Source organism: Symphodus melops (genome assembly GCF_947650265.1).
Source record: "Symphodus melops genome assembly, chromosome: 12".
Taxonomy (NCBI): domain Eukaryota; kingdom Metazoa; phylum Chordata; class Actinopteri; order Labriformes; family Labridae; genus Symphodus; species Symphodus melops.
Window position 1 is genome coordinate 20602877 of NC_136702.1, and position 27509 is coordinate 20630385.

At 43.4% G+C, this 27509-nt stretch overlaps 1 protein-coding gene across 1 annotated transcript; it reads left to right on the plus strand.

Annotated features, from left to right (window-relative positions):
- Positions 1-2824: 2824 nt before the first annotated feature.
- Positions 2825-27160, plus strand: slc39a10 (solute carrier family 39 member 10). The gene is made up of 11 exons (XM_079358473.1): positions 2825-3040; positions 11001-11089; positions 15601-17060; positions 17154-17325; positions 21322-21497; positions 22405-22575; positions 22745-22850; positions 22929-23237; positions 23792-23872; positions 26247-26437; positions 26626-27160. The coding sequence occupies exons 3-11, from the start codon at positions 15621-15623 to the stop codon at positions 26779-26781; spliced, it is 2802 nt and encodes a 933-aa protein (XP_079214599.1). The 5' UTR covers positions 2825-3040; positions 11001-11089; positions 15601-15620; the 3' UTR covers positions 26782-27160.
- The last annotated feature ends 349 nt before the right edge of the window (positions 27161-27509 follow it).

The window sequence follows — 27509 nt, forward strand, 5'->3', positions numbered from 1 at the left end:
AAGCCACAATGGCACTTCCACCACTGCTTTACGACTAGCAGAGACCCCGGGGCATCATGACCGGAGTGCTAAGTGAGAACATGTCTGCCAATCACTTGACATTAATCTCTCTGTGATCAGGAGAGACAGCCGACAAGAGAGGGGAAACCTGTGATGGGAAGGAGCAGGGAAGTGGACCCATCTGGTGCAAGGCCGACAAAAATTAACTGAGTGTCCACAGAGAGTGCCTCAGACTCACCTACGCACACACAAACAAACTAAGACCTACACACAGACACTGAAGGTTAGTGGTTGATAGCTGTTTCTCTAACCCCACCACATTATGGCAAGATAATTTGAAAGCATATCAAGTGGGATTGCTTGGAGCACTGCAAATAAAATTATGGATGTTTACTATTCTGAATAAAGGTTCAGAGTAAATGTGTGAATATAAGGCCAAGCAGAGAGATCAGAGGTGAAATCTGCACAAGGATAGTAAACCCTTCAGGCTCACTGCTTATGCTTCTGTACTAGAATAATGTGTTGTTCTTGTACAGTTATGTTAATGGTTTCATCAAAGCAGAGTTGAACTGACCCACGATGTGTCATAATGCACTTTGAACTTACTATCGTGCACTGTATTGATGCTCTGTATTTAAATTATGTTCATTTACGCCTTGAAAAATGCATTAAGTGTGATAAATAAAAGTTACGTATATGGAACGTTATCACGACGACAGAGCCTGTTAATGGTTAAAAAAAATGATGACAAATTACAATCTGAAATCTAAACTTCCTTTGTTTTGTTTTTTAAAAGGAACCCATCCTGCTCAACATTTCAACTGGACTGGGATGCAGCAGCTTTGCCTAAATTTAAAAGTATTCTTGAATTTGTGTTCATACTTTTGACAGCTACTAACATTTAAGGTGTTGCACCTGATGAGATAGTTCCTCGGTTGGCATGAGTTATAACTTAAATCTTACACCTAGCTCCTGGTATGTGTAAAGGTGTCTGTAAAATACTGTGTTGCTGTGAAAGAAGGGATAACTTGGATGATGAAGATGAGCAGAGGTTTTTAGGGCCAGTGGTGTTACGGAACCAGAATAGAACCCAAGCGCGAGACCAAGGATCAGGTAACAACAACAATTTATTATAAATAGGGAAAGTGACACTGGTGACAATAATGAGCAAGAGTCCAAGCTCAGGTGCGTAGTGTAGACAATAATCCAAGTGACTCTCAAAAAACCCTAATCCAGCACGCGTGAGGTGAAATCCAAGTGAACACGATGAGACGACAGGACACGAAGGGGCAGGTAGGTCTGGACTGGGAGCACGGAGGGTTGACAATACTCTGGCGCCGGGTGCATGTGGAGAGCCGGCTTAAGAGGAGGAGTTGACGAGACGTGGAATGAGTGACACCTGGTTGTGCAGCTGAAACAAATTGTAATCAAGGGGAAGGGGAGCACACAGGAGGAGAAGACAAACAGGGAAAGCAAACAACAAAAGTGCACACACTAACAAAAACCCAAATCATAACAAGTGGTGTGTTCTCCTTGATAGGTTACAGAAATGTATGATAACTAATTTGTAATCCTGCTGTCATTTTCCATGAGTTAAAATAATTCCACCCATCCAACATCAGAAAACTGCTATATTACCTCATGTTTTAGTTGAAGATTTCACCCCTCAATGTCACTGTTGTTCATTTACACTAGCCGTAGATTAAGGGTGTTGTTATCATTGTGCTTTTTTAAAATATTTGAAATACTTTTTCTTCTTGTTGATTAAGCATTAACAGCACTTAAAGGGATACTTCACCTGTTGAAACAAGAATCTGTATTGACATTGGGTCAAACTGTATATTTTGTAGAAATGTGAAATACATTTTGAAGTTGGTGCCTTCTTGACTAAGAAAAGGCAGAAAGTGTGTTTTTGTTTCATGTAGATAAAAGACAACAACTTCCAGAACTGCACCGCAGGCCACTCCTGCTGAAGCTACGGTACTCTACAGACATTTACTACAACACATATGGTTTCTTTAACTGATCCCAAGATTTATTCCAAAAGGAATTTGTATCTCGGAAATTCCTAGAAACTCTAGATTATGTCTGTGACCTTAGGTTTGGTTTGATTACACTTTTAAAGACTTTGAATTGTCATGCCGTGGCATGCAGAGGAATGGGAAATTAAGTGAGCTGATTTCAAATAGCCTATATAAGGATTAATCTCTTCCATATATTTCTTTGTTTTTCATGGACTGCAGTAGACCTACATATTTTTTTTGCTTCTTTGTCTTGTCCTCAATGTTCCTGGAAAAAAAAAAAAAAAAAAAAAAAAAAAAATATATATATATATATATATATATATATATATATATATATATATGTGTGTGTATGTGTGTGTGTGGTTTTTTTCCTGTTTCTAAGCGGCCTGTTTGAAGAATATGTTTCGACAACAAGTGTTAACCTTTTCCTTAGTGGGCTGCAGTGTTTCTTCTCTATTTTGGTTTTGCATACTCATCATGTGGTAGCCTGTGTTGCTTTATTTTACTTTCAATAGGCCTACACTTTTTTTTTAAAATAGTCCTACTTATACCCTTATTAGTGTTTTTCCACGATATACTTTTAGATAAACCCTTGTCTAGATCAGTAAAAAGTTAAATAAAACACCCATAATATCTTCTATGATATCGATGCCTTTATAATAGCATGACTAAAGAAGGCAAAGTTTAGTGTCAGGACATGGGAAATGACTCTATCCTGCTAAACTGTCATGATGAGCTCAGAGTATAAATTTAGAGGGTGTGTTAATGTGCTTTGTTCTCTGGGGAGTCAGTCAAATGACACCTCTCACACAATCCCGCGGAGAGAAACGTCAGCGCTGTCTTTTCAGCAGTACGCAGAAGGCGCAGACTGCTGTTCTGCCACTGACAGGTTTCTACGTAAACTACGCAAGGAGCCGTTGGTGAATTACTGGTCTCGTGCCTTGACGTAAACCAGACGTCTTTTTTTCACATTTTGGTACCGAGCGGAGAGGAGATGCACACGGCACTCGAGTGAGGTAACTATATAAAAACCCATTTGTTATCATTCACTCCCACAACATGGACCCGAGCGGTGTTTGCCTAGTCGCGTAGATGTTTATAAACCACCGCCGTGAACATTGGTGGATGATTTCCACACACAGACATATAGTCGCGGCTCTTTATGGGGCTGTGAGAGCTAATTTCCTGTGACTCCTCTGCTAGCTAATGTTAGCTGGTGGAATGATGCCTTCGTTGTGTTGCTAGTGTTAGCATTAGCTGGTTTGATAGGACTAAACAAACAGGCTGGTTTGCTGTGAAGCTGTGTGTCGGGTCGCTCTGGTTAACAGGAGGGTGCTGTGTGGTGTTTATTAACACGTTTGTTTGAAGTGAAACGCAGCTGGGCTTTGGGCACGTCTCAGTAATAGTAGCGAGCTCGCGCAGTGCTGCTATATGCACACCACGTGCAGGTTTGAAGCAGACTATCACTGCTCAGTCTCGACCACCGCATGGCTTCAGCAGCCTCTGAGACGTGTGCACCCCGGTGAATATTTATGAATGAAATCGCTTCATCCACGCGCCTTATTTGAATCAAGTCATAGAGTTGTTGCAGTATATGCTTGTGTTTCACGTGTTAGTAATAAAAAAGCTTAATGCAGAGGATGTCTTTGCAGTGTGTCATGAAAAAAACACAAGCTGCAGGTGTAAGATATTGGGAGTATGCACAACACGTTTTACAGCTGTCACAAGTACTTTGTGTTGCAACAACAACAAAAACAATCTTTAAAGATTTACATTCATGTTATTTTATTCCACACTGTACCTGTCCATTAAACTTGCACTGTTGCACAGCAATGTTATGTGACAGCCACAGTACAGTAAGTAAACTGATTATATATTTTGAGGGAAACGTATCAAACCTGAATCAACAACTCAAATACCTCATAACATGTCATATATGGTTGATTTGTCAACTTGTCAGAACCCGAGAATGTAAGTTTTCTAATATTTTAACACATTAGTCCCTGTGTGTCCACCGACCATTTTTTTTTTATCTGGGCAGAAAAACGCTGCCTGTGTGCTCAGGGAGAAACGTGTGTCACATGTCCGTCCTATCTTTATGATGACTGTTATAACATTATTTTTTTACAGAGTGTGATTGTTTATATCCTGATCAGACATAAAGCAAAGATCACACCGTAAAACAAAGTAGTTTTAGCTCTATTGTCCTTCTTCTTTTCTTTTTTTTTTACATGAAAACATGCACAACAACTTCCAAAAATTGTTTGTTATCCCTAAAGTAATGTAACATTAAGTTATGTTTGGTTGCCCATAAATTATGTTAAAGTTTTGCTGTCTGTTGGATATTTGTATAAAATTTAACAGAATTTAGTTTGAAAACAAAGTAAGAAAAGCTGTTCCAAGTATACATTAATTTCTGCAGCTGTAAATTAGTCTGGGTTAAGTCAGGTCCCGCAGCTAACAAGTTTACGTCATCTCACATAACAGAAGCTGCAAAGCTTCTTCTATTAAGGCCCATAAATATTTGCACAGAAGCTTTTTATGTGTCAATCCCTTTCACTCGAGGAGCTTTACACACTTAATATTTCCATGTGATAAAGCTACAAATATGATATTGGCAGTGTGATTAGACCACTTATTTCCCCCTCACACGCTTTCAGATGAATTGTTCAGTGATTTAAGGAAGCAATTTTTGCACTCAATGAAAAGACCTCATTGCAGCAACAGAAAAAATACCAAACATGATATTATATGATCGCTAACACTAAAATGACATACACTCTTCAGGGTTAAACAGCACAAAAAAATATCATTTACATCTCTACATACCAGTAATTATTTATGATTACAGCGTACAGCTGCAAAGTATAGCTTAAGGAAAACCTGCAGACGTCTTTTGTGTCATTGTGTATTTGAAAACACACACACGGTGCTATAGAAACAAATGTGTCCTTTTGTATGCCCATGTTCCTGTTTAAATGTGGTATGTTCATAAGATTTACATCCCATCAAGAATGTATTATAATAGGATTATGATGCAGGGCACTGATTGAGAATTGATGCTTATCAAACCCTCACACATACAGAGGAAGTGTTAAGTTAGTCTGCTTGGTGTTTTACAGTGAACTGAGCATTCATATCAAACATAAATGTGTTTAAAGAAGACTGTGGAAGGTTTTCTGCCTTATTTTAGATCAGAAACTATAAAGAAGCAAACACAGCACCAAAAAGAATCCAGCGTTGGGACAGAGTATTTGTTAAAATATCCTGATATTGTCTTGTATTCCAGGAACATTGAGGACAAGTCTTTAAAAGCTGCTGCTAAAAATGAGCCTGAACATAACAAATGTTTCAATTGTTTCTTTTTATTTGGAATGACACAAGATAAACTACCTGAAGTTCTTGGCGACTTCAAAGAAATCGAGGGAAAAAGGTGTCGAAGTCTCCCACGAGCCAGAGAGTGTTGAGACCTTCATAAATATTTAATCAACTATGTCTGATGCTGAGCTAAACAGATTCTTTGCATACATTTGTCTCTTGGTTTTCCACCAGTGTCCTCGGGGGGCATACAGGTAAGAGTGCTCTTTAAAAGGACTTATTAACCTAAAGCAGGGGTCTCTAACAGGACTTATTCACAAGGTGCATTTACAGAAAACGGGGGCATATTGTTCTGTAATATAAATTTGTCATGTGCTCTTTTGATTGAAAGAGTCCTGTATCACAGTTAAAGAGTGAGCAGCGGGGTCGGGCAGCGCCTCTGCTTCACAGCTTTCTCTGCAGCTCAACGACGTACTGTCGCTAGTAGGAGTGACAACTCCCGAAAGGGAAAACAAACGAGACTAAATGAACGTTTCAACTTTCATCTCTGCCATTCCATTAAATACAAGGTGCGTCTTAAATGCTGGATTTTACTCGCCTGGCGTTGTTGTGAAATGTGGACTGTAAAAACTTCTGCAGCAGCTAACACTTCAATGCTCCTAACTTAAAACAATGTAGATATGCTTATCCTGTTGACAATAATCCTTGTGAGCGATGTTGTGATGTTATTTGAAACACAAGTTGTAGGTGTGCTTAATAAATGATGTAACAGCAAAGTACAAACCCTCAGGGAAGGTGCCAGCTGCAGGTTCCATAATAAGGACTTTGTCTATTTGTTTAAGTGCTCACTATGTCAACTATCTTCTTCACATGTAGCACCTGTCCCACACCGGCTCTTTCTGATGCTGATTTTCATGATGACGGAGCGTTTTAAGCTTTGCTATTTAAACATTTGCACCAAACAAGTTGTAGCTATAACCTAAACTTATAGAAGGTACAAACCTCTTTACTGTGAGGCGTAACTTGCAGGAGATGATATGGGTTTATCCAGTTCAGTGCAAACATGGGGAGACCAGCTTGAAATGGTTTCACTGACCCAGCCAGGTTATGTCACTGTTTTGATAAATAGAGAGGATACAGCGACATGTATCTGTCTTCTTTTGTACTTTTGATTTAAATTATGACAAAACACTGAATTGTCTTAGCAACTGTACACTTGTAGTGTTTGACGTGAACAATGACCGAAGGCTCAAAAAAATAAATTAAAAAAAACATTCTTTGACTCTGAAAGAGTAGGACCTGCTTGTACAGAAACACCCAGGTGAAAAAAAAGAAACAATTAATGCAAGAGAAGAAGACACACTTTTACAGCAAGGAAGCTTCTTCTTTATTTTGGTTTCCTTTAAGCTTTAAGAAGTGGAAACAAAAAAACAGCCTCCATCTGACCCCGACACTTTTATCTTTTCTGACTAGTGGAATTTAACTTCCATTTAATGTAAAATAAAAAAGTAATGTTTGTATGCAGCCGAAACAGACTGTCATGTTTTAGCCTTGACTTTCTGCTACACAAACGCATTCTGTCAGTCACGTGAGCTCACCATGGGTAGGTGGTCAGGTGCTTGGTCCTAGACTCAGCTCCCTTAATGCTCAAACATGCAGGAACACACGTGCCTCCCCTTCTCCCTGTATAAATGTGTTAAGTCACTGGACTCATTAGCCTCAATAACGTTCAACCTGTTACTCATGTCGGTGCTGGCGTGAACATTTTGTATTGGTGTGGTCTGAAGTCCGGCCCTTTAAGGGATATTTGTCACTCAAGGTAAGCATCACTCTGTTTCTTTGACGTGATTGTTGATTGCTCGGCGGACGTGTCGTGTGGAGTCGAGCCTTGCGGTCTTTTGCTCTTTTACACTTTGATGAACATCCTTCCAGGCCACAGAGCATCAGTCACGCACCTGCGTCTGCACCCTCTCGCAGCTCCTTGTTTCAGGACTAAATAAAGCAACTTCTATTTGTGACGTTGCCAAAATGACTCAGCTCACTAAACCTACAAAAACCTTATCTGTGTGTACTATTGGATGTTGTGTTTGACACCTTGAGATGTTCAGCGACTTGTGATCTGCTTTATTTGAACCTGATGGTGTTTTCTGAAGAACACGGTGTGTCAGCACTGTTTACACAAAACACCTCCTTTAATAACAGAGTCGAGTTAAGAAGATCACAACGACATTGTAGCTTGTTCAGAGAAGCTGAAAATGTGTTTTGCACTGCGAAAGGACGACCTTCTCCCAGACATTAATTAGTCGTCTCAGTTCATGCTTAGTGGTGGGAAACTACTCAGACCTCTGTCATCACGTCGGCTGGGGAAAGATTAAGGCTTCCACACAACCGTGAGTACAACAGGAGCATGAGTCAGGAAACATGCAGGGGACCGACCACAGAGCTTCTGACAAATTCCACAGATCAACTCGGAGTGCTTGTTGACCACCTGAAGCATTGTTATTTCCTTTAAGTGGTGACGTAGGGGACGGTTGGCCATGTCATGACTAAGTGCTATGTCTGTGAAGAAGAGTTGGCGTGTAGTTGTCGATGGTTCTTGTGGACGTAATGATCTGACGTTCTGTCTGCCAGTGCTGCTAATGTGTAAGCTGTGCATCTTCACCACTGGTGAATGATTGTTTCAAAAACCCTGAAGACAGCTGACAGTCTGTTACTCCTCCAGTGAAGGTCTGTATCTTTTCTGATATTTGTGTTTCATCAGCAGATTGTTGCTCTCTAACGTTCCCCACCTGCTCGCAGTTGAATTCATGTTGCAACCGACGTCCTCCTTTACTTGCACAAATCAGGCATTGCAGAAGAATCACCACTTTTACACAATAGGGCGTTACACAGGGAGCAATGATGATTCAAACCCCACAAAATTGCACTGCAGCACTTTTTTTTTTTGCTTTATTTCATGAGGTTTGGCCCCTCCTCTTTTACACGCTGTTTCAGTCATGATCAAACCATCAAACATCAAGAAGTTAATATTCCATGTCAATTGACACAAAATTTACATTGCCATTGTTGGAACATTTATTTGACTTTAAAGTAAATGACACAATATACAGTACAGCAGTAAGCTCTGTGTGAAACAGGCACATTTAAGGGTTCATAGAGCCCGTAGCGCCAGATGAAAAAGCTGCAGAATCAGGGGTCAGCTCGGGTCTGGGCCGGCTGACAGTCAGGAGTTGCTGCAGCTTTGAGAGTTAGAGGCGTGCATGCCTTACAGCTACTGTTCTGCTGCATCTGACTGATGAAATGGGAATTTAACTTTCACCTAAGTTTTATTGGGATACAGTAAGTCATCAGTAAAGTTTTGTTGACTTTTAAATTTTTAAATTCTTGAAGCTTCTTTTGAGTTGAACGAATTATTCACTGAGTGAAGATCCACTTCACTGTACTTCACATTCCATGAACAAAAAGGTCCATCGAAGACCTTTAAGAATGGAAAAGAAAAACAAAGTTCTTATGAATGAGAAGAGGACTTTCTCCTTGTTCCTGCAGACAGAAGCCTGATAATGACACGAGAAAGATTTGTGAGGTCGTGTGAGAATCATATGAAGCAGCTTAAGGCCCGAAAAATAAAGTTTGCAAGCTCACTGAGGAAGTGACCACTTCAAGTGTACAAAATGTGAGCAGTGTTGGTCCTGGACTGGTTTAAGTTTTGCTCATTGACTCAAGTCTGTCTGCCGCTCTATCGCTCTGTGCTACAGAGATGGCCGTCTGCAGGGAATCTCCTCCAAGACGAGGATTTAACAATCCTTATCTCCCACATCGAGGGAACCGCAAACTCTGCCAGCTCGAAGAAGCCTCCACGCACGACGAGGAACCAGAACCCTTACGTCCTCTCATCGTAACGTGTTCATGAGTCAAGCAGAGTTTGCCTTGATCTCAAACTATTGTAGGAGAGTGTTGTTGTTTTCCACACTGACTTTGATCATGCTGCCGTAGCAGTGTGTAATATGTGGTGGAATTTGTCACATCATTTACACAGTCATTGATTGGGTTACCTCGTCTGACTGATAGCATAATGACATCTTCTCTTCAGTCACCTTTTCTGCAGGAAGGAGGAAGAATGTAAGCTCCCGACATGTAGAGGCCTTTCAAATACCTCTGATTGATCAGTATCACTCAACTGATTGCATCAGTTCCTGTTTTACGAGTTCTGTCAGGGTGACGAGCGTGAAGGGTTTTTGATGTGACTGGTCAGCGGGGATTCATTGAGAACCAACAGATGGAGGGGAAACGGACTAAGAACAGACACAATCAACTTTTCACATTGATTTAAAATTGTATGAAAAATGAGACGATAAGAGAGCTGTGAAAATGTAAAGGCAAGCAATGTGAAAATATCCATATAACAGCATTTAAAATGTCTCAGTGTAATAGCAGTCTGCAGGAAGCGTGTCACCTCCGTCCTTTACAGCCTGTTCTTTACATTCGTCCTCACTTTCAGACGACTTTCTCTGGCTGGGGTCGCTCTCAGTCGAGGCTCGCCGATGACTGAGCGTCAGGCTTTATGTCCGCTCACTCTCACCATGTTTGTTGGATCATGCTCATTAACGTAATTCACAACTCTTTGAAATGTGTTGTTTTAAAGATTGTTTAGAGGCCGTTTCCTCTTCAAACAACAAATGTGTTCCAACCAGTTTTAAAAAAAGTGGAGTATCAAGTGAGACCGCTCACTCATAATTCTTTTTTTTACAATTCTGGACAAGGCCTCAGTCTCAGCCTTTTCTTTTTTTAAAGAGTCAAAAACAGCAGCTTCTTGGTTTTGAAACACAAAATTTACATTGCCATTGTTGGAACATTTATTTGACTTTCAAGTAAATGACAGAATATACAGTACAGCAGTAAGCTCTGTGTGAAACAGGCACATTTAAGGGTTCATAGAGCTCGTAGCGCCAGATGAAAAAGCTGCAGAATCAGGGGTCAGCTCGGGTCTGGGCCGGCTGACAGTCAGGAGTTGCTGCAGCTTTGAGAGTTAGAGGCGTGCATGCCTTACAGCTACTGTTCTGTTGCATCTGACTGATGAAATGGGAATTTAACTTTCACCTAAGTTTTATTAACTTAAGTTACTTACTGATGTCAGTAAGTCATCAGTAAAGTTTTGTTGACGTTTAAATTTAAATTCTTGAAGCTTCTTTTGAGTTGAACAAACTATTCACTGAGTGAAGATCCGCTTCACTGTACTTCACTTTCCATGAACAATACTCAGGTCACCACTGCTCATACTACATTATAGTGAACAAAATCATTCACGGAAACTGTAATGCTCTAAAAATGTTTTTTTTTTTGGTCCATCAAAGACCTTTAAGAATGGAAAAGAAAACCAAAGTTCTTATGAATGAGAAGAGGACTTTCTCCTTGTTCCTGCAGACAGAAGCCTGATACTTCTATAATTATCAGACATCATAATAATAAGAAGAAGGGGGATATGTGAGGTCGTATGAGAGTCATATGAAGCAGCTTAAGGGCCTATGTCACGTCCTCTATGCCTGTACAACCCTGCTACAGGGAACCTTTTGTCATGTCATTGTATTGTGCCTGCTTGAAGTGAAATAAGATGAAAGATCAGTCTGAATTAAACTTGTATCTTCTCTGATGTTTTTTCAGAGTACCTGTTTAAGAAGAGTTTAACCCTCCCCCCCCTCCCCAAACCATAGCATCAGGACTGGGGGCCAAGCAGGAAGAAAGGTATCACGGTGAGTTAACAAGTGAATGTGTTTCAGTGGACACTGATTGGATTAATCTTTAGTGCTGTCATGATTACTTTAACAACTAGGGCTGGGAATCTCACTGTTTGATCTGTTTCTTGAAGTCACGAGTCGTTCCAGCATCCATTTTCAGTTCAAGACGATTCTGGATCCATAGATTCAAAGTCTATTTTTGAGTTAGTACGTACTTCAGGATCTATCTGTGAGACTGGCTAAATCTCTTCTGCTGAGTTACAGAGCTAGCCTCAGCGCTTAGCAGGGAGTGACTCGTTAAACTTTGGTTATTCAGGCACCTGTATTAAAAGAACAAACGTGATTCAACAGGAGTCATAACTGTTACATCCAGAGTCTGTTGGGTCTGGTTACCAATCCTACCAGGCCAAAATGGTAACTGTTTAAGCTGGTGGCGAGGAGAAGACACGCCTTACTTCCAGACACCTACCCTGCTTGCTCAGATGGATCGGATACTATCAGCCACGTCCGTTAATGGCAGCTGTCCTCTTAATCCATATTTCTGTTCTATTCCCTTTTTCTTTGTTCTATGCACAAGTTTTTAAACCCATTAGAAAATGTGTCCGTCTAAAGTCCTTCAAAGCAGCTTGAGGGATGTTGTTCAAGAAGCAGGAAACAAAGCTCAGCAGGGTGGCTTAGAAGCCAGGCGCAAAGTGTAAAAAATATAGATGTGATTTTTAATCTCTTTTGTTCTTACTACCACGAAGACATAGCAACTGTAAAACCAGTGAATATTAAGGCCAGCTTTCTCATTAAAAAAATTACATTACTAGGATCCTAATCCTTAACGACTTGTGCTAACAGTGTTAAAGTTTACAGAGGGGAAAATGTCACTTATTATAATCACACATAACCATCAATACAAACATTAAATATTACTGTGAGTCCTGTTTTCTTCAAGAATATCAGGTTTTTTTAACAAATAAACAGATGTTCACAACATGGGATCTCTAAGTCGTCTACAGGGGCCGCCAATGCATCACAACGTCTCAAAGATACTTCAACCAATAGAAACACAGATGCACAGATATAGACAGATAGATGTACTTTATTGATCCCAAGCTGGGAAATTGTGGCAGCAGGACATCAAACACACTGTGGACACACTTGTCCACACAAAAGTGGAAAAGAACTAAAAATGTACAAAATATAAAAACTGAGAAGAAGAAGAATATCTACACCAGGATTTCCCTTAAACATTTCAAAAATAAAATGTGACTATGACTGTTAGTTTTGCAGCACACATTCAAACTGTTTTATGAAGTAGAGTTCATCACGTTCCTCTGAAAGGCCGAGGACAACAAAGACTGTAATCAGTGAAACACAGCCGGCTCTGTTGCTGCTCAGAGGGTGTGCTCTTAAAGTAGGTCCTGGTTTTGCCTCAACCTATCTGCTGGGAGGTTCATAGGTCACTGCTGTCTCATGTTTATAAAGTGTGTGTTGTGAAGAGCCGTGAAGTAGGCTTGTAACCACACTTAATGTCTTCAGCCTGCAATTGAGACGCCGTCATTCGCTCTTCAACCAAATTACATTTCACACTCTGCTCAGTCAGGAGCTCGAAGTGGTGAGTAGCTCGTCCTTCAATATCTGAGGCTGATAGATATCTGAGAGAAGTTGGGGGTTAGTTGTTTATATCATTCAGCATGATTTTAAAATGTGCTGTGTTTTTGTTTTTAAAAAGCACAACATGCTTAATCACCAAAATCTAAAGCTGAAACGCTTGTCCACATTTCAACAGGAAATGATTATAAGACGCTACCTATATTTACTTCCATTGATTAAGTGGTTGATAAAAGACTTTTCCAAAAGGTATTGATCTCTTGGTATGAGGAGTAGGAAGTCTTAAAGTGTGATCAGCTGATGTTGTCTGCTGGACGATTAAGGGTTTTGATTTAAGTCGAGTGTTTTCACGTGTTTGTGTTAAATGGCACATTTTAGAGCAAGAGATGCACATCATTTATGGAGGATTTTAAGGCGTAGATTGTTGCTTTGTCACTCTACTAAATAAAAATAAAATAAAAAGGCAGCCCATTGCCAAACGTTCCACCTTCATGTTTTAAACTGGGGCTCTTGTGTAATGTTATCTGAGTCATCTTTGACTTATGTTGTGTATACTCCTCTCAGTTTTTGTTTTGCTATTCTTCATGTGATCCGAGAAGAAGTCAATGTAGTTCCACTGTGATCTTTCACTGCTGTAGTTGCTATTGTTGTTGTTGTTGTTGCCTACAGTGTTCAAGCTGTTGTTGCTAGCCTTGACAACTGTGCGGAGGATCTATCAGCCGCTTTATTTGTAACATTTAACCCAGCATGTGTTGTCTGAGCAAAATAAATGTATTCCCTCAAGTTGCTGATGCTGTAAACTGAGTACAAACTCCGCTAACAAGCTGGCTGCTGCAAAAGGCGGCTTGTGTGTGTTTGGTCTCCGCTGTGTGCCATCTTACCATTATTCACTATTCTTCATCTGACCTCTCTTTGCTCCACTTCAACCTCAGCCCCACCCCCTCCCCTCACTCATCGACCCCCCCACAGGCTTTACAAGACATCTTATGAGGATCATTTGACTGGAATGATATTGCTGCTTCAGGCTTTCAAGAGTCGGGGAAAACAAGTGATTTGTTGAACAATCCTCTGTGGAGAGTTTATTGTGCACTATGAAAGTCCTGGATTCAGTTCCCGGGTCTGTTATGCTGCGCTGAAAGTAGCTGCTAAGGTGCTTTAAATGTAGTGGTTATGAATGATGTGCAGGCGAGTAGTATAATTATGATTGAGCTGTTGTTTCACTGCGAGTTGTCGAGTCTGTAAAAGTCTGATCAGGATTTTTAGCACCACTGTTGATCACTCCATGAGGCCGGGATGCTTCAACCTGATGTTACAATGTTAGCATTTTGAGTTTTCTGCGTCACTCAGGTTTATTTTTCTAGTGTTTCTTATTTTCACATGAAATATCATTCAGCTGATTTAATCACTGTATTGTTAGATTATACTTTTTTTTTTTTTAAAGTTTATAGAGAATGTTTATTTGTCCTTCATTGTTTTTGACTGAAAATAAACTACCGTAAATTCCGTACTATTGAGCGCACCTGGATATAAGCCGCACCGGCTAAAAATAAGTAAATAAATGTATTTGTACATATATAAGCCGCACTTGATTATAAGCCGCAGGTGTCCACGCTATAACAAGAGCTATTTACACAGACGTAGGCTACCGGTAACATCCGCAAATACTGTAGCGTCCGTACGGACGTTAAAGGACGACGAGAGCGTTCAAATAATAACTTTTAATAACCCGATCACTGTCAGCCGTGACCACGCCGTTTACAGCAGAGAGCAACACATAACTTGCCGTAACAATCCAACTCTCTCCCCCAGCGTTCTCTCATACAGCCACTCAACACGTTCTCGCTGGTGCATTCACTGACTCTCCACATAATCGGAATTATGAACACATTATCAACTACTGACTTTACAACATGAACCGTTACAATACGAAGCCTAGCCGACGGTGTCTGTAACACGGCTGATGAAAAAGATGACCGTAATATATTTCACAAGAAAAAGTCCATCCATTCACTGCCTCAGAATGACTTCATTACTCACTTCCTCAGTCTCTGTTGTCGCTGTCAGTGTCATCTTAACGTGCAGCAGCTCTGTTAGCTTCTTTGACAGCCAGGTCGATCGCCTTTAACTTGAAAGCTGCATCATATGTATTTCTCCGTGTGTTTTCCATGATGAGGGTGCGTGCATGAAGCGCAAAATGACTGATATTAAGATCCGACGTGACGAAGTCAAATGTTTTTGCGGCAGAAGCTCATTGTCCCCCATAAAAAATCCATGCATTAGCCGCACCGGAGTAGAAGCCGCAGTGCTCGAAGTGTGAGAAAAAAGTAGCGGCTTATAGTCCGGAATTTACGGTATTCTGCAAAATTACAAAATAATGTCCACCAGTATATGGACACGGCTAAATAAAAAGGACTGAATCAGTTTGGTTTCACAATGTGAGACTTAGCCATCGATTATAACTTCTTTCTTTGCACCTCAAGCTTTGGAGTTTAACAGCTATAGTATATCTTTAAAGATATCAAATTGTACTTTCATTGATAATAATCCTTTCAGTATACAGACACTTTAACAATAACATGATACAGCGGTTTCAGTTGTGTAAGACAAGTAAAATCTCAACCGTTTCTGGAAAGTAAGTAAGTAAAGAGTTTCACGTTTAGACTCACAAAGTGATGCATATCAAATGTGCACAGCTCAGAGTGTCTGTGTTTACATGAAACCTGGCCCAACCAGTTTGTGTCAGTTATCAGTCTTTTCCCTGAACAAGCTTTACTTTGGTACTAAGTACTCACATCTGTGCCACCCTTCCATCAGGCCCTACATGTTCTACTAGCATCACTTAAATCAATCATCTCAAAGTAACATTCAGTCAGACACATTTCACTTGATTGTCAATTTCTGATTTTGCCACCTTTCTGTTTTGGCAGGGGAAAGAAGTCGGAGGACAATGCGAGTCCACGTGCACACCAAGTTCTGTTTCCTGTGTGTGCTCACCTTCCTCTTCCATTCGTACAGCCGCTGCAATGGAGAAGGGCACGGCCACCAGCACGGTGGACATCAACACGCCGACCACGCCCACAATGACCTGCAGATCTCTAACGCTCCATACGTGAAAGGAGCTACTCCCCCTCCCGAGGCAAACACTCATCATGGACACACTCCGGAGGAGGAGCAGCAGTTCTACATCCAGACGCTGTTCAGGCGCTATGGCAACAAAGGCAGGCTAGACTACCAGGGATTTCAGAGTCTGCTGTTAAGCTTGGGTCTCGGAGAAGTGAAGGTGGTAGGTCTGGATCACGATAAGCTTGGCCACGACCACGTTGCTCACCTCGATCTACTGGACGCGAAGAAGGGACAGAGTCGTTCTCACCATCCGCACATGGAACAGGTTCCCACAGAGTGCAGCTATCACCCCACCGCTCTCAGTCCTGCTCCTGATGCAAGAACAGGACCCGTGCAGAAACATGATCACAACCATGATCATGATCATAGCCACGATCATGCTAACGCAGAGGACAGGGACCATAAACATTCTGATGGAAATGTGAAGGTCACACATGACCACGACCACGACCATGACCACGATCATGACCATGAAAAAGATCACAAACATCAGCAGGTACATTCCACCCACAAGGACCAGTCGACTCAACCTCCCAAAGATCATGACCACAGCACTCACGATCACAGTGACCATGAACACGGCGATCATGAACACGAGCACAACACTGGGCACAACAGTAAGGACTTGTCTTCTCAACCACACACAGATCAACACCATAGCAACCACGACCATAGCGATCATGACCACAGTGCTCACAACCATGACAAAGAACACAAACATGAAAAGGTTCCTGTCCAGTCGAATCAAAAGAACTTGTCTTCTCACCCGCACGGTGATCACGCTCAAATCGATCATGACCACAGTGATCACAATCATGAGAAAGCGCAGGGACACGCACATTCTGATGGCAAAGACGTGTCCTCTCAACCTCACGACGGTCATGACCACAGCGACCACGATCACAGTGATCATAAAGATAACCACGGACACGGAGCGCCGACAGGTTCTTCACCGAGCAACCAGGCGCAGCAGCCGTCCCCGCTCCCTTCTGCCACCACAGAGAGCCAGACAAGGGAGCCGAGGAAACCAACCAGGGCGCGAGGACAGCTCGGAGAACACAAAGACACTTCATTGTCTCATGATCATCAGCACGGCCACGATCACGGCCACGATCACGGCCACGATCACGATCACGGCCACGGCCATGGTCACAGCCATTTTCATAAAAGAAAAAGAGAAGCACCAGGAGGTCATGCAGAGCCCACTGTGCCTGGCCCAGGCTCGTCTGGCGATGCAGGAGGGACGCCTCACCAGCACGGGGAGGTAGGACTGGTTTGACCTCATAGCCTGCAGATAGTAAGTGGCATCATGCTGCTTCCTTTCACTCATGCTTGCATACGTTCTTTTCCCTTCCAGTGTTTAAACCTGACTCAGCTCCTGAGCTACTACGGCCTGAATCCAGACTCGCCCATCTCCCCGAGCCAGTTCACCTACCTGTGTCCTGCCCTGCTCTACCAGATAGACAGTCGGGTCTGCATCCGCCACCAGATGGATGGGAAGAAGAAAGGTCTTGAGACTGAAAATTCCGGTAAGTGCATCCACGCTTAAAATGCCTCAATGGAAACAAACGATAAATCACACACACACACACACACACACACACACACACACACACACACACACACACACACACACACACACACACACACACACACACACACACACACACACACACACACACACACACACACACACACACACACACACACACACACACACACACACACACGTCAACAAACCCAAACTCTGAACTACCTTTATTACACACCCACATGTAGAGTGAGCCACAGCCAGCCCAAAGACAGAAAAAATAAGGAGCCACAATAATCTGTTTAATATAAGCATGTCAAATGTTAGTGATTGTCATTCAGATAGACCAGTGTTTGTACCAGTCAGTGTGCCCACCGATGTCTGCTCCATCTTTTCTCATTGTCATTACAATGACAGATAATATCAAACTGTTGCTCTTGCACTTGTATGAAAACTATAAATATAAATAAAGTTAGCCTTAAATCAAATAGTGTATATCATCTAACCACAACAATTAAGATCTAAAAAACATGACTGAGAACAAGGTCATTATTTTTGAAGATATTACGAGCGATGCTTATTAATATAATATCCATCAGTGGGAGTGAAGGTGTGTAAAGAGAGCTAAGCTTAGTGTGTAAATGTCAGCAGAGAGTGATGAAGTTAAAGTCTGCATGAGAGGACATCAGGAGTACATTTTGTGATTGACACTCCAAAGCAGTGCTCATGGTTCATGTCTGTGACACAATGTATGACCTTCTAATTAACAATTCTGGTTGCCATGGCAGCTAAAGAGGGGTCCTCTCATGTGTGTGTGTTTTTAAATTTGCTAAAAAGGGACTTTTTTTGTGCAGATATCGTTGGATGAAAATAGCTTCTTTTTTTCTGTTAATGATGCCTCTCCTCTCAGTTTGCCTTTCAAATCCCCGAGTTAATTATAAACACAGAGAGTGAAAACCCAGAAAGAGATAAAGAATGAAGGTCAATGTTAAGCCCTGCTCTGGGACAGCACAGTGTTTCTAAGTTTATGAGAATGCAAACCGTAAAATCACAGTGTTTGAAGTTAATGAGTTACAGGTCGTGATCTGAAGATCATAAAAGCACGGACGCTTTAGATCAAACCGCGAGCAGTCCTCTCACTTCATGAACACTGAACTCTCTGCTGTGTTTGTGTTCAAATGTAAAGTGGAACTTTTAAAGCAGTGACACTGCATTCACATCTGGAGCACTTCTTAGGTCTCACGTTCTCTGTTCTGTCCGCATCATTCATTAACAAAAGAAGTTGATTGTTTTTTTCTAGGACTGATCTAAAAAAAAAAAAGTTTATTAAAATGATTCTAGCCTCAAAGTAATTATTAATCTGGACTTTAGGACAGAAAGAAGCTGTCACAGCAGCAGGAGTCCAGCTGTGAGATGGGAAGTGTTCCCACACTGGTCGCACTCTTAAACTTTTAATCATTAAATGCACGCTCCCCTCTCGAGACACCTACACGTCACGTGCCTTCGGCCGCAGTGTGCCCCCACTGAAAACAGTCATAAAACCGGTAACGCCGGCAAGAAGAGCAGCATGAACAAGTCAAAAGGGCAGAGCTGACTTCTCATTAGTGAAGAAACTAGACGCACAAGACTGTCTGCAGCAGTGCACCAAGACTCAACCATCGGCATCGCCACACGCCGTGAAGCTACCTCTCATTTGCCTCCCGCCAGCATCCGTGGGGGAGCTGGGAAAATGTGCGGTTTCTTCTTTTTGGTCCCAACACCCCTCTCTTTTTGTGTTGTGCCAATTAGGACAGTTTAAGCGACACCCTGGGCCATTTTTTCTCTGAGCCATGGCTCACAGGAGACGCATAATTGGAGAGAAGACACAGACCGGTGGGTCTCCTTCTCCTCTACTTTGTTCTCCAATCACTGACTGCTTTCACCTCGCCACAACCCTTCAGCACGCCTCCCTGTCTAATCACACACACACACACACACACACACACACACACACACACACACACACACACACACACACACACAGGTACACTAAAAACTACACCTGCATGAGGGTAATGACAGAGAGAAGACAATGAGCTTCAGGAGTGTGATGGACCTGCAGTGATGTACTGCAGGCTGATGCACAGTGGCCTCTCAGGGTTACACGATGTTCCGCTTCACGTGACAAATAGGAAAGCAGCTGACTGTGGCGTCTTCACTTTTGTGAGGCGTACAAAATAGTAACAATAAAAACGAGAAAGCAAGGTGTTATTAAGGACACTTTCATTTATGAGGAGATGTCCAGCGTCTCCTTTGTGGCGATGAGGATCATGAAAAACACATAAGAGCTGCAGAAGAGACTGATGAGTCGACTGAGTCGACTTTTAAAAGGTGTCAAGTATTAGATGCGTTTCTTTAGTGTCAGCACATCAACATTACAACTTGTTCATTTATTAGCATGTCGTCGAGCTTCCTGTCTCAAACTGTGTAGTTGGTGGATTCTTCAGGGAGGCACACGGAGAGCTACAAGTCACACGTGTATGTTGTTCCACTTTGTATGATGTAGGAGCAAAGAGCCTGAAAGAAACCTTCACAAAGTCACTCATTCTTCAGTCCAAGGAGTGAAAGGATGCAAAACAACGTGAGCATGAAACTTGATTGGAGAAACACAACTAATGTTGACGCTTACGTCCATCCTCAGCAGGCCTCATCCCAAGTAAACACGAGCAGCAGCTACCATCGTCCACAGCAAAACACCAAGGGCCTTTATATTTGTCCATTACTTTACCCCCCAGGTAAAGCAGGGATCATGAGTGTTTGTGTCACATCAGGGCCGTCCCCTGCACTGTAAACATTCCCCCAGGAGGAACTCCAGCCTGCTGTTTCCAGCGTCCTGGTGAGAGGCTCTTTTCGGTCATGTTTCTAATCCTGCAGCTGGGTAATGGGACAGTAACAGCTTGATTCAGTCTCTCTAAAGAGCCCTCTGTCAGGCATAAGACGTGTTTCACATCATCTCTTCACAAGCGGGACCACCTGGGGCCGATTAGACGTGAAGAGGAAGCGTGTCTGCCAGCCTGATTTTACTGTTATTAGTCAGTTTTACCCTCCGGCTTTGTGGCAGCTTTGCTTCTTTTGTTTCTATGAATCAAACTCTGGCTGCGCTTAACGGCTGGCAGAGAAAACATGTTGGTTTTAAGTCATAAATAAATATTTGACCAGGAGAAAAATGTCTCAAAATGTTCAGATTTTTGAAGCCTGATGTTGAAGAAGCTGTCGTGCTAGACGCTGAAGTGCTTCTGTTTGTTTTTGATCTTGCTCTCTAACGCCAGTTATGCGACCTGCATTACACAAACATCCTGAATCAGCAGTGAATCACACCCATGACCACTTACGCAAACACACCACCAACTTCAGCGTGACGCTGAATTTCTCACGACCTGAAACATTTCGTCCTCTGTTTTTTCGTCCTCGGCCTCGCTCTGTTTGGAGTCAACGTCGCGGGCTTGACGGGTGGACTGACAGTTTGAGTGATAGTGTACCTTTCTGACTTTTCCTCTCCTGTTTCATGTGTTTACGTCTGAATGAAAAAGGAGGCGAGGGAAAGTCTGCTGAAATGTCACTTCACATTTAATGCTGGAGGCGTCTCGTGTCATCACAAGGACACGCGGATGGAAAACCTCACGAGGATGGTTTTCTTAGCATGCACATGCAAGAGGGAAAAAAAAAAACTCTCAGCCTGCAGCCAAACGATGAAGCTGTGGATAGATGTTAGTTTCTCTTTTAATTAAAGTAGCCATTGACTTTAGCAATGAAGCTCAATCAAACATGCTCTGTTTGTTTTTTGTTTTTGTTAGAAATGTTGTTTAGATAACTAGCAGTGTGTTGAGGGAATACTGCTGTTTGATCATTCTCCACCTCTCTCTCTCTCTCTCTCTCTCTCTCTCTCTCTCTCTCTCTCTCTCTCTCTCTGTCTCTGTCTCTGTCTCTGTCTCTCCCTCTCCCTCTCTCTCTGCAGTGTGGGTGTGGCTCTCGGGCTTTGTGTCCATCACCATCATCAGCCTGCTTTCTCTGCTTGGAGTGGTGCTGGTTCCCATCCTCAACCAGTCCTGCTTCAAGTTCCTGCTCACCTTCCTGGTGGCGCTGGCGGTGGGCACGCTCAGTGGAGACGCGCTCCTCCACCTGCTGCCGCATGTGAGTACGCCACAGAATCTGGACTGTGGAGTCAAACTTTTACAACTAGTACTACTGAGTCCCCTCGTCGTCATCGCGACAAAAAGCATTAAAAGCTAAATGATCTGTTATAACTTGAATTAAGAATCCCTCAAAATGAGATTGGACTGCAGTAACTCCTTTAGTAAATAAAAATCTAATATTTTTAGGTCGTTCACAGTGAGTGACGGTGGCAGCTGCACCCGCAGTAACGACGCCGTGTGTCAACATTTTATACTGGTATACAGGTCGCACTGGCCGCAGCAACTTTCAAGATAAAAAAATGTGTGTTAAACACAACATTTTAAACCAACATTGATGAATTCAGTGGTTAAGTGTCTGTTTGTAACGCAGCTTGTAGCTCCTGTTGAAGGACAGACAGCTTTATGTAACGTGGAACTGTTTGCACATGTTACGTCGAGAAGCGTTATAGAAGGTTGTATGTTGGCTGCAGCAGGTTAAACTGTAATATAACCACCGGATCAATAACAGGCATGTGGGCGGCGCTCCAGACGTCAGGAAACAACTCATCAACCACTTTGTTTTTAAGATTAGAACCAGCATTTTGAAGCTCGGTGAAACGTTTTCCATGTCAGAGTCAAAGTCTTCTGTCAGACTGACCGCTGACCCCCTTCTGGGGATTCTCAGTCATACTGACACCTCATAGTCCCTCTTCCTCTGACGGGTTGTCAGTAAATTCATAACACCCTGAGATCAATCTTCAGCCAATCACATTCACAAAGTAAGCTTCATTTATCACCCTGTTCTCTAACAATCACAGGGATTCTATCTGTGTGGCTCTGTGAAATAAAATCTATGTACTGATGAATGTGAAATCCTCCTCCATCCTTCTCTCGCTTCATCCTCTGATCTGCTTCTCTTTGCGCAGTCTCAAGGGCAACATGACCACGAGCACGGTCGGCGCGCGGCGAGCCAGAGCGCTGATCTGATGGCTGAATTTGATGGAGTGTGGAAAGGGCTCACTGCGCTGGCCGGCATCTACCTCCTCTTCATCATTGAGCATTGTATCGGCATGTTTAAGCACTACAAAGACCACAAGGTGAGACGATCATGACCCGGCTGGAGCAGTAGACGAGGCACGATGAGCGTCACATTGTCATGAGCAGTCGCTTTTCTCTGTGTTGTCAGATTTATTTCTTAAGACCTGCTAGTATTTGAATGTAAGATATCTGTGAAAAGCCTGAAAAGTTTTGTTTTTCTGCTCACAGGGCAAGAAGATGATGGATGAGGGCAAGATTGGCAGGAAGTTGTCGGATCACAAGTTAAACCGGCGCTCGGATGCAGAGTGGCTGCACCTGAAGCCCATGAGTGAAGGTAAGACGTATGTCAGCCACTTCCTGTTCAGAGCAGCGTTTAACCTCGGATCACTTCTAACTCCGCTGTCGTTTTCAGACCGCGACGTCACAGTCATCTCCTGCGACAACGGTCACAACGACACACAGCTCACAGAGCTCCAGCCCCCCGACTCGCCCACCACCAGGACGCCCCTGGCCCCCCAAATCGCCCAACAAGAGCCGCAGTCACCCAGAAAGGAGAACGGACGCAAGGTGAAGAAGCACGGCCACTCGCACGGACACGGTCACTCCCACGGAGGAAACTGTCACTCAGACCAGGAGATGAAGGACGCCGGTATCGCCAGCATTGCCTGGATGGTCATCATGGGTGACGGCATGCATAACTTCAGTGACGGTTTGGCTATAGGTAAGAGACATTTAGTGAATGACTCTGGAAATGTTGTGTGTGGTCACCGACTAATGTTTGTGTGAACAGGAAATGAAACGGCACGTCTTTCCTGGTTTCATTTCCTGTATCGACGCTAAAGCAACTGAGCAGACTCAGCCGTCCATCCCATGATACGACTCAGCAGACTTCACTGATTTAATAACCTACACTTCATTACAAAGTGACAGAATGTTTTTCTAAGTCCCAACCTAAAAAACAAAACAAAACTGAATTTATTATGACTGAGTCAAAATAACTACTTGAATCTTAAGAGTCAAACATTATTCAACCAATCAAGACACAGAAATAAGAAGCTTGTTGTCTCGTGCCCTGATGGCAAAGATGAGTAACGTTCACACACCTGAAGTCGGCACGTCCACAGGTAGGACGTTTGAACGGAGCTGAGCGAATTGTCTGCTGGCTCAGGTTTCACATTTATCTATCGTCTTGTTTTTTTTTTTTTTTTTGTATTTCTTTCCCCCACATGTCAAACCTGTTCTCCCTGACGTGTCCTGAACTCGTTGTCTGTGCAGGCGCAGCGTTCAGTGCAAACATGACGGGAGGCATCAGTACATCAGTGGCTGTTTTCTGCCATGAATTACCTCACGAGCTCGGTAAGTGGAGTGCACCGAGAAAGTGTCAACAAAAAAAACACTCATTTACTCATCACACACTCGACCCCGCACACTTCATTGACTCAACGCGTAGAACAAAGCTGCTTCTTGTCAAGGCCTTGCACTTAGCTCACATAATGATCAGCATTGTCTAAACCTGCCTCACGCAGAACATCCACCCTCCCCTCCTCACTGGAAGTGAAACTTTATTCTCACGACCCTCGGCCCCTCGGAACTTGTTAAAAACTCAGCGCTGTCAATAATCATCCCTCTTCTTTTCACTCCAGGAAAATGTTCTTTTTTCCAGATTAATGTCTTCTGTGTGACAGCAGCCCGATGGCTCGTCTGTGTGTGTGTGTGTCAGCGAGGATGATGTAGCGTGCCTGGCGCTCATTGTTCAGTACAGTCAAGACTCAAAAAACGCTGCTGCAGCTGCCGCCGTCTTCATTTGCATTCAAATGGCTTCCCTCCGAGGACTCTTCTGATTCAGTCGCATTCAGCAAACAGTGAACGCTTTTGTTTCCGAATAGTGTTTCTGTTCACTTTCTTTTTCATTACTCCAGTGCTCTCCTCCTCCCGTGTGTTTGTGGTGCGAGGACGAGGTGGGGCGAAAAACACAGACAACGGGGCCATCCGGAGCAGATCAGTACTAATGATGTGTCTCGTCACGGTGCGCTCTCCACGCCTCGCTTGTGGGCTTGATGAATCGACTCGTGTCAATTACTGCCGAGTGTGAACCGTTTGTCTGCCTGCTCCCCCTGGTGTTGACTTACCAAACCATCAGGTCCTCTTATTGTTGTGATTCTTTTTGAGGAAGCGGGACAAACTCTTTGAATTCAAAAGCCTGTGATCGTTGGCAATTAGCTGTTTTAAGTGGCAGAAGATCTTTGAACACGTACAAGAAGACAGCTGAGAGCTGTCCTTCTTTATCGTTTTCCATCCTTTCACTCTTTTTTTGCATCTGTTGTACTTGACTTTCCAGATGCTTAACAGCAGCACAACTTTCTTCTCAAGCAGCAACATTTAAAAGATCGACCTCTCCTGATGTCATTTTACACTTCCTGTTCGCCGTGCGCTCTTTAGCTGCTCGTCAGACACACCCAGCAGTGCACCTCTCAGCTCCTCCTCAAAACAAAAGCCGGCCCCCTCACAGCAGCTGGATGGCAAAGATGATGATTATGAGGGTTCTTTAACCACCCAGAGTGAAGCTAATTGGCAGTGATGGGTGTGTTAATTGCAGTAGATGAGGCAGCAGCGGGCGTTTCGGAGTGCCTGATGGATTGGAACTGGGGAGACAGGAAACGCCAAAGAGAAAGTTGAAGAGGGGGGAAGGAAAAAAAAAAAACAAGACCATTGAAGTGAGGCGTGTGCGGACTGTCTCTCTTTAACTTCTCGCCCGTTTGATTGATGGATGAGAGCGGAGTGGTAATATATTCGTTGTGGTAATTAGTGAGGAAAAGAGGCCGCTTGTTACACGGTGCAGGAAATGTAGGCCACCCCCTTCCTCTGTATTCATCTCTCTCTCCAAATCCAGGGCGTTTCCGCTGAGACTTGGGCCTCTTCCCGCGTTCGGCCCCGGCAATGATTGAAGAGGGTAAAGAGGCTGCGGCATGCATCTGTAATCAGGAGCGTTTGAGCAGCCAGTTAAAGACGGTTTCTTAGAAAGAGAGGCTCCGGATCTGTTTGGCATCTATTTGGAGACAGATAGTGGAGACAGGTACACGGAGGGAGTTTGTCAAAGAAGAGTAAAACAGTGTTTCTAAGCAGCACAGCTCATGTCACTCTGCTGTCAGTACACACACACACTCACACACACTCACACTGTTTATATACACACACACACACACACACCAGCACCTGTTCACCTTCCATGGCCGAGGAAGCTAACGCTGGATGATATCATGTGTTTGATTCATAAGAGACTAACTCCTGGTCTCTGTCCAAATCAAACATGAAATAATCCCAGCAATCATTGAAGAATTAACGATGGGGATAATTACACATCGATATCATGATCAGGACCCTCAATAAAAACAAGTAGAAAACGACAGACGACAGTGTCTTTAAAACGTTCCTGCTCATTGTAGCAGCCTTAAAGTTTGACTGTGAGCTCGTGTCGCTCATGGATGTTATGACGTAACGTTAAGTGAAGGACACACGGGACTGGACAGCAGGCGTCTTTGATTTCCTGGATTTGACAAACATGAAACCCGGAGATTGTATGATTTTTAAAAACACACGGTGTCAACAATGTTTCAACATGATCGACGACTTGAACACATGAAACGGATCGGCGAGCAGCGTGTGACTGTTGCATGTTGGGATTTATGTGTCAGAAAATACGTTTTTGAATCAAGTCTCTCGTGGCTCACAGGTGACTTTGCGGTGCTGCTGAAAGCGGGGATGTCGGTGAAGCAGGCCATTGTCTACAATCTGCTGTCCGCCCTCATGGCCTACGTCGGCATGGTGATTGGCACAGCTGTGGGCCAGTACACGCACAATGTCACCAGCTGGATCTTCGCCATCACAGCTGGCATGTTCCTCTACGTGGCTCTGGTGGATATGGTAAGTTGGCACGAGGCGCTCCACAGCCCTGCGGTGATAATTGTCCCCTAAACAATATCAGCTTAACTTCCACTCGTTCGTCTCCCACACGGGCAGTCACTGCTCTCGTCCACAGCTCACTAATCTGCAAAGCTAATTTCCAGGAAGAGTCTTTCTAATCCCAACTGGTCACTCTGTTTCTTTCATAGCTGCCAGAAATGCTTCACGGGGACAGCGAGGACCACAAGCGCTGCCAGCTGGGACACTTTGTCCTGCAGAACCTGGGCATGCTGACCGGGTTCGCCATCATGCTGCTCATCGCCATCTTCGAAGACCAAATCGTTTTTGATTTTGGCTTCGATTAAAGAAGAGACAGGGGGAAGGGGTGCTGGGAAATGTAGTAGGTAGTAGGAGGGGAGAGCTGGATGTATCAGTATTGTTCTTCTTGGCCTTATCATGCTTCGTCTGCAATGTAACGGCCCAGTCTTGCATGCGTGGTGAGTTCTCATTCATGGCCTGTGCCTCCATTCCACACAAGCAGCGGTTAGCTAATGCATATCTCATGACTGTGCCAGTGATGTTTACACTCTGCTCCTCTGTCAGCTCCAATCTGTCTGATCCCCAAGAAGCAAAAAAAAAGAAAAACAAAAAGAGAGAGAGAGAGAGAGAAAAGGCTGAATGAAAGAAGAGCAGGGCTGCTATCTAACCAGAAACACCTCTGCTCTGAAAACCAGTGAGCTCCAACTTCACAACAACAACAAAAACAAAAAAGGAGCTGGAAGGTGTTCCTGCAGAGAAGCAGCTGTCACAGCCCATGCATCATCACCTGTTGTTGTTTAGTGTGTTGTTGTCCTCGTACTCCGCCCCCACATCTCTTCATCTCTGATCCACCCTGTGTTGTGTCCCATCATCCATGACTCGTACAGCTGTGGTGCGTGTTCCACCCGCCATCCGTCATAAACTTTTGATGTGATCACGCTGTGTACCAAACATCCCGTGTTTGTCTCTGTGCCAAGCCCTGTCCACTGGAGCAGAGCCACAGCTGCTCCACACACACCGACACAGTGTCCTTAAAGAGACGTCGACTTAAACG

Excerpts from the sequence above, each read along its gene's own strand:
- slc39a10 (XM_079358473.1), top strand. The coding sequence starts at position 15,621 with ATGCGAGTCCACGTGCACACCAAGTTCTGTTTCCTGTGTGTGCTCACC. Across the intron at positions 23,238-23,791 it reads CAGTGACGGTTTGGCTATAG|GCGCAGCGTTCAGTGCAAAC; the intron begins GTAAGAGACATT and ends TTGTCTGTGCAG. Across the intron at positions 23,873-26,246 it reads TGAATTACCTCACGAGCTCG|GTGACTTTGCGGTGCTGCTG; the intron begins GTAAGTGGAGTG and ends CGTGGCTCACAG.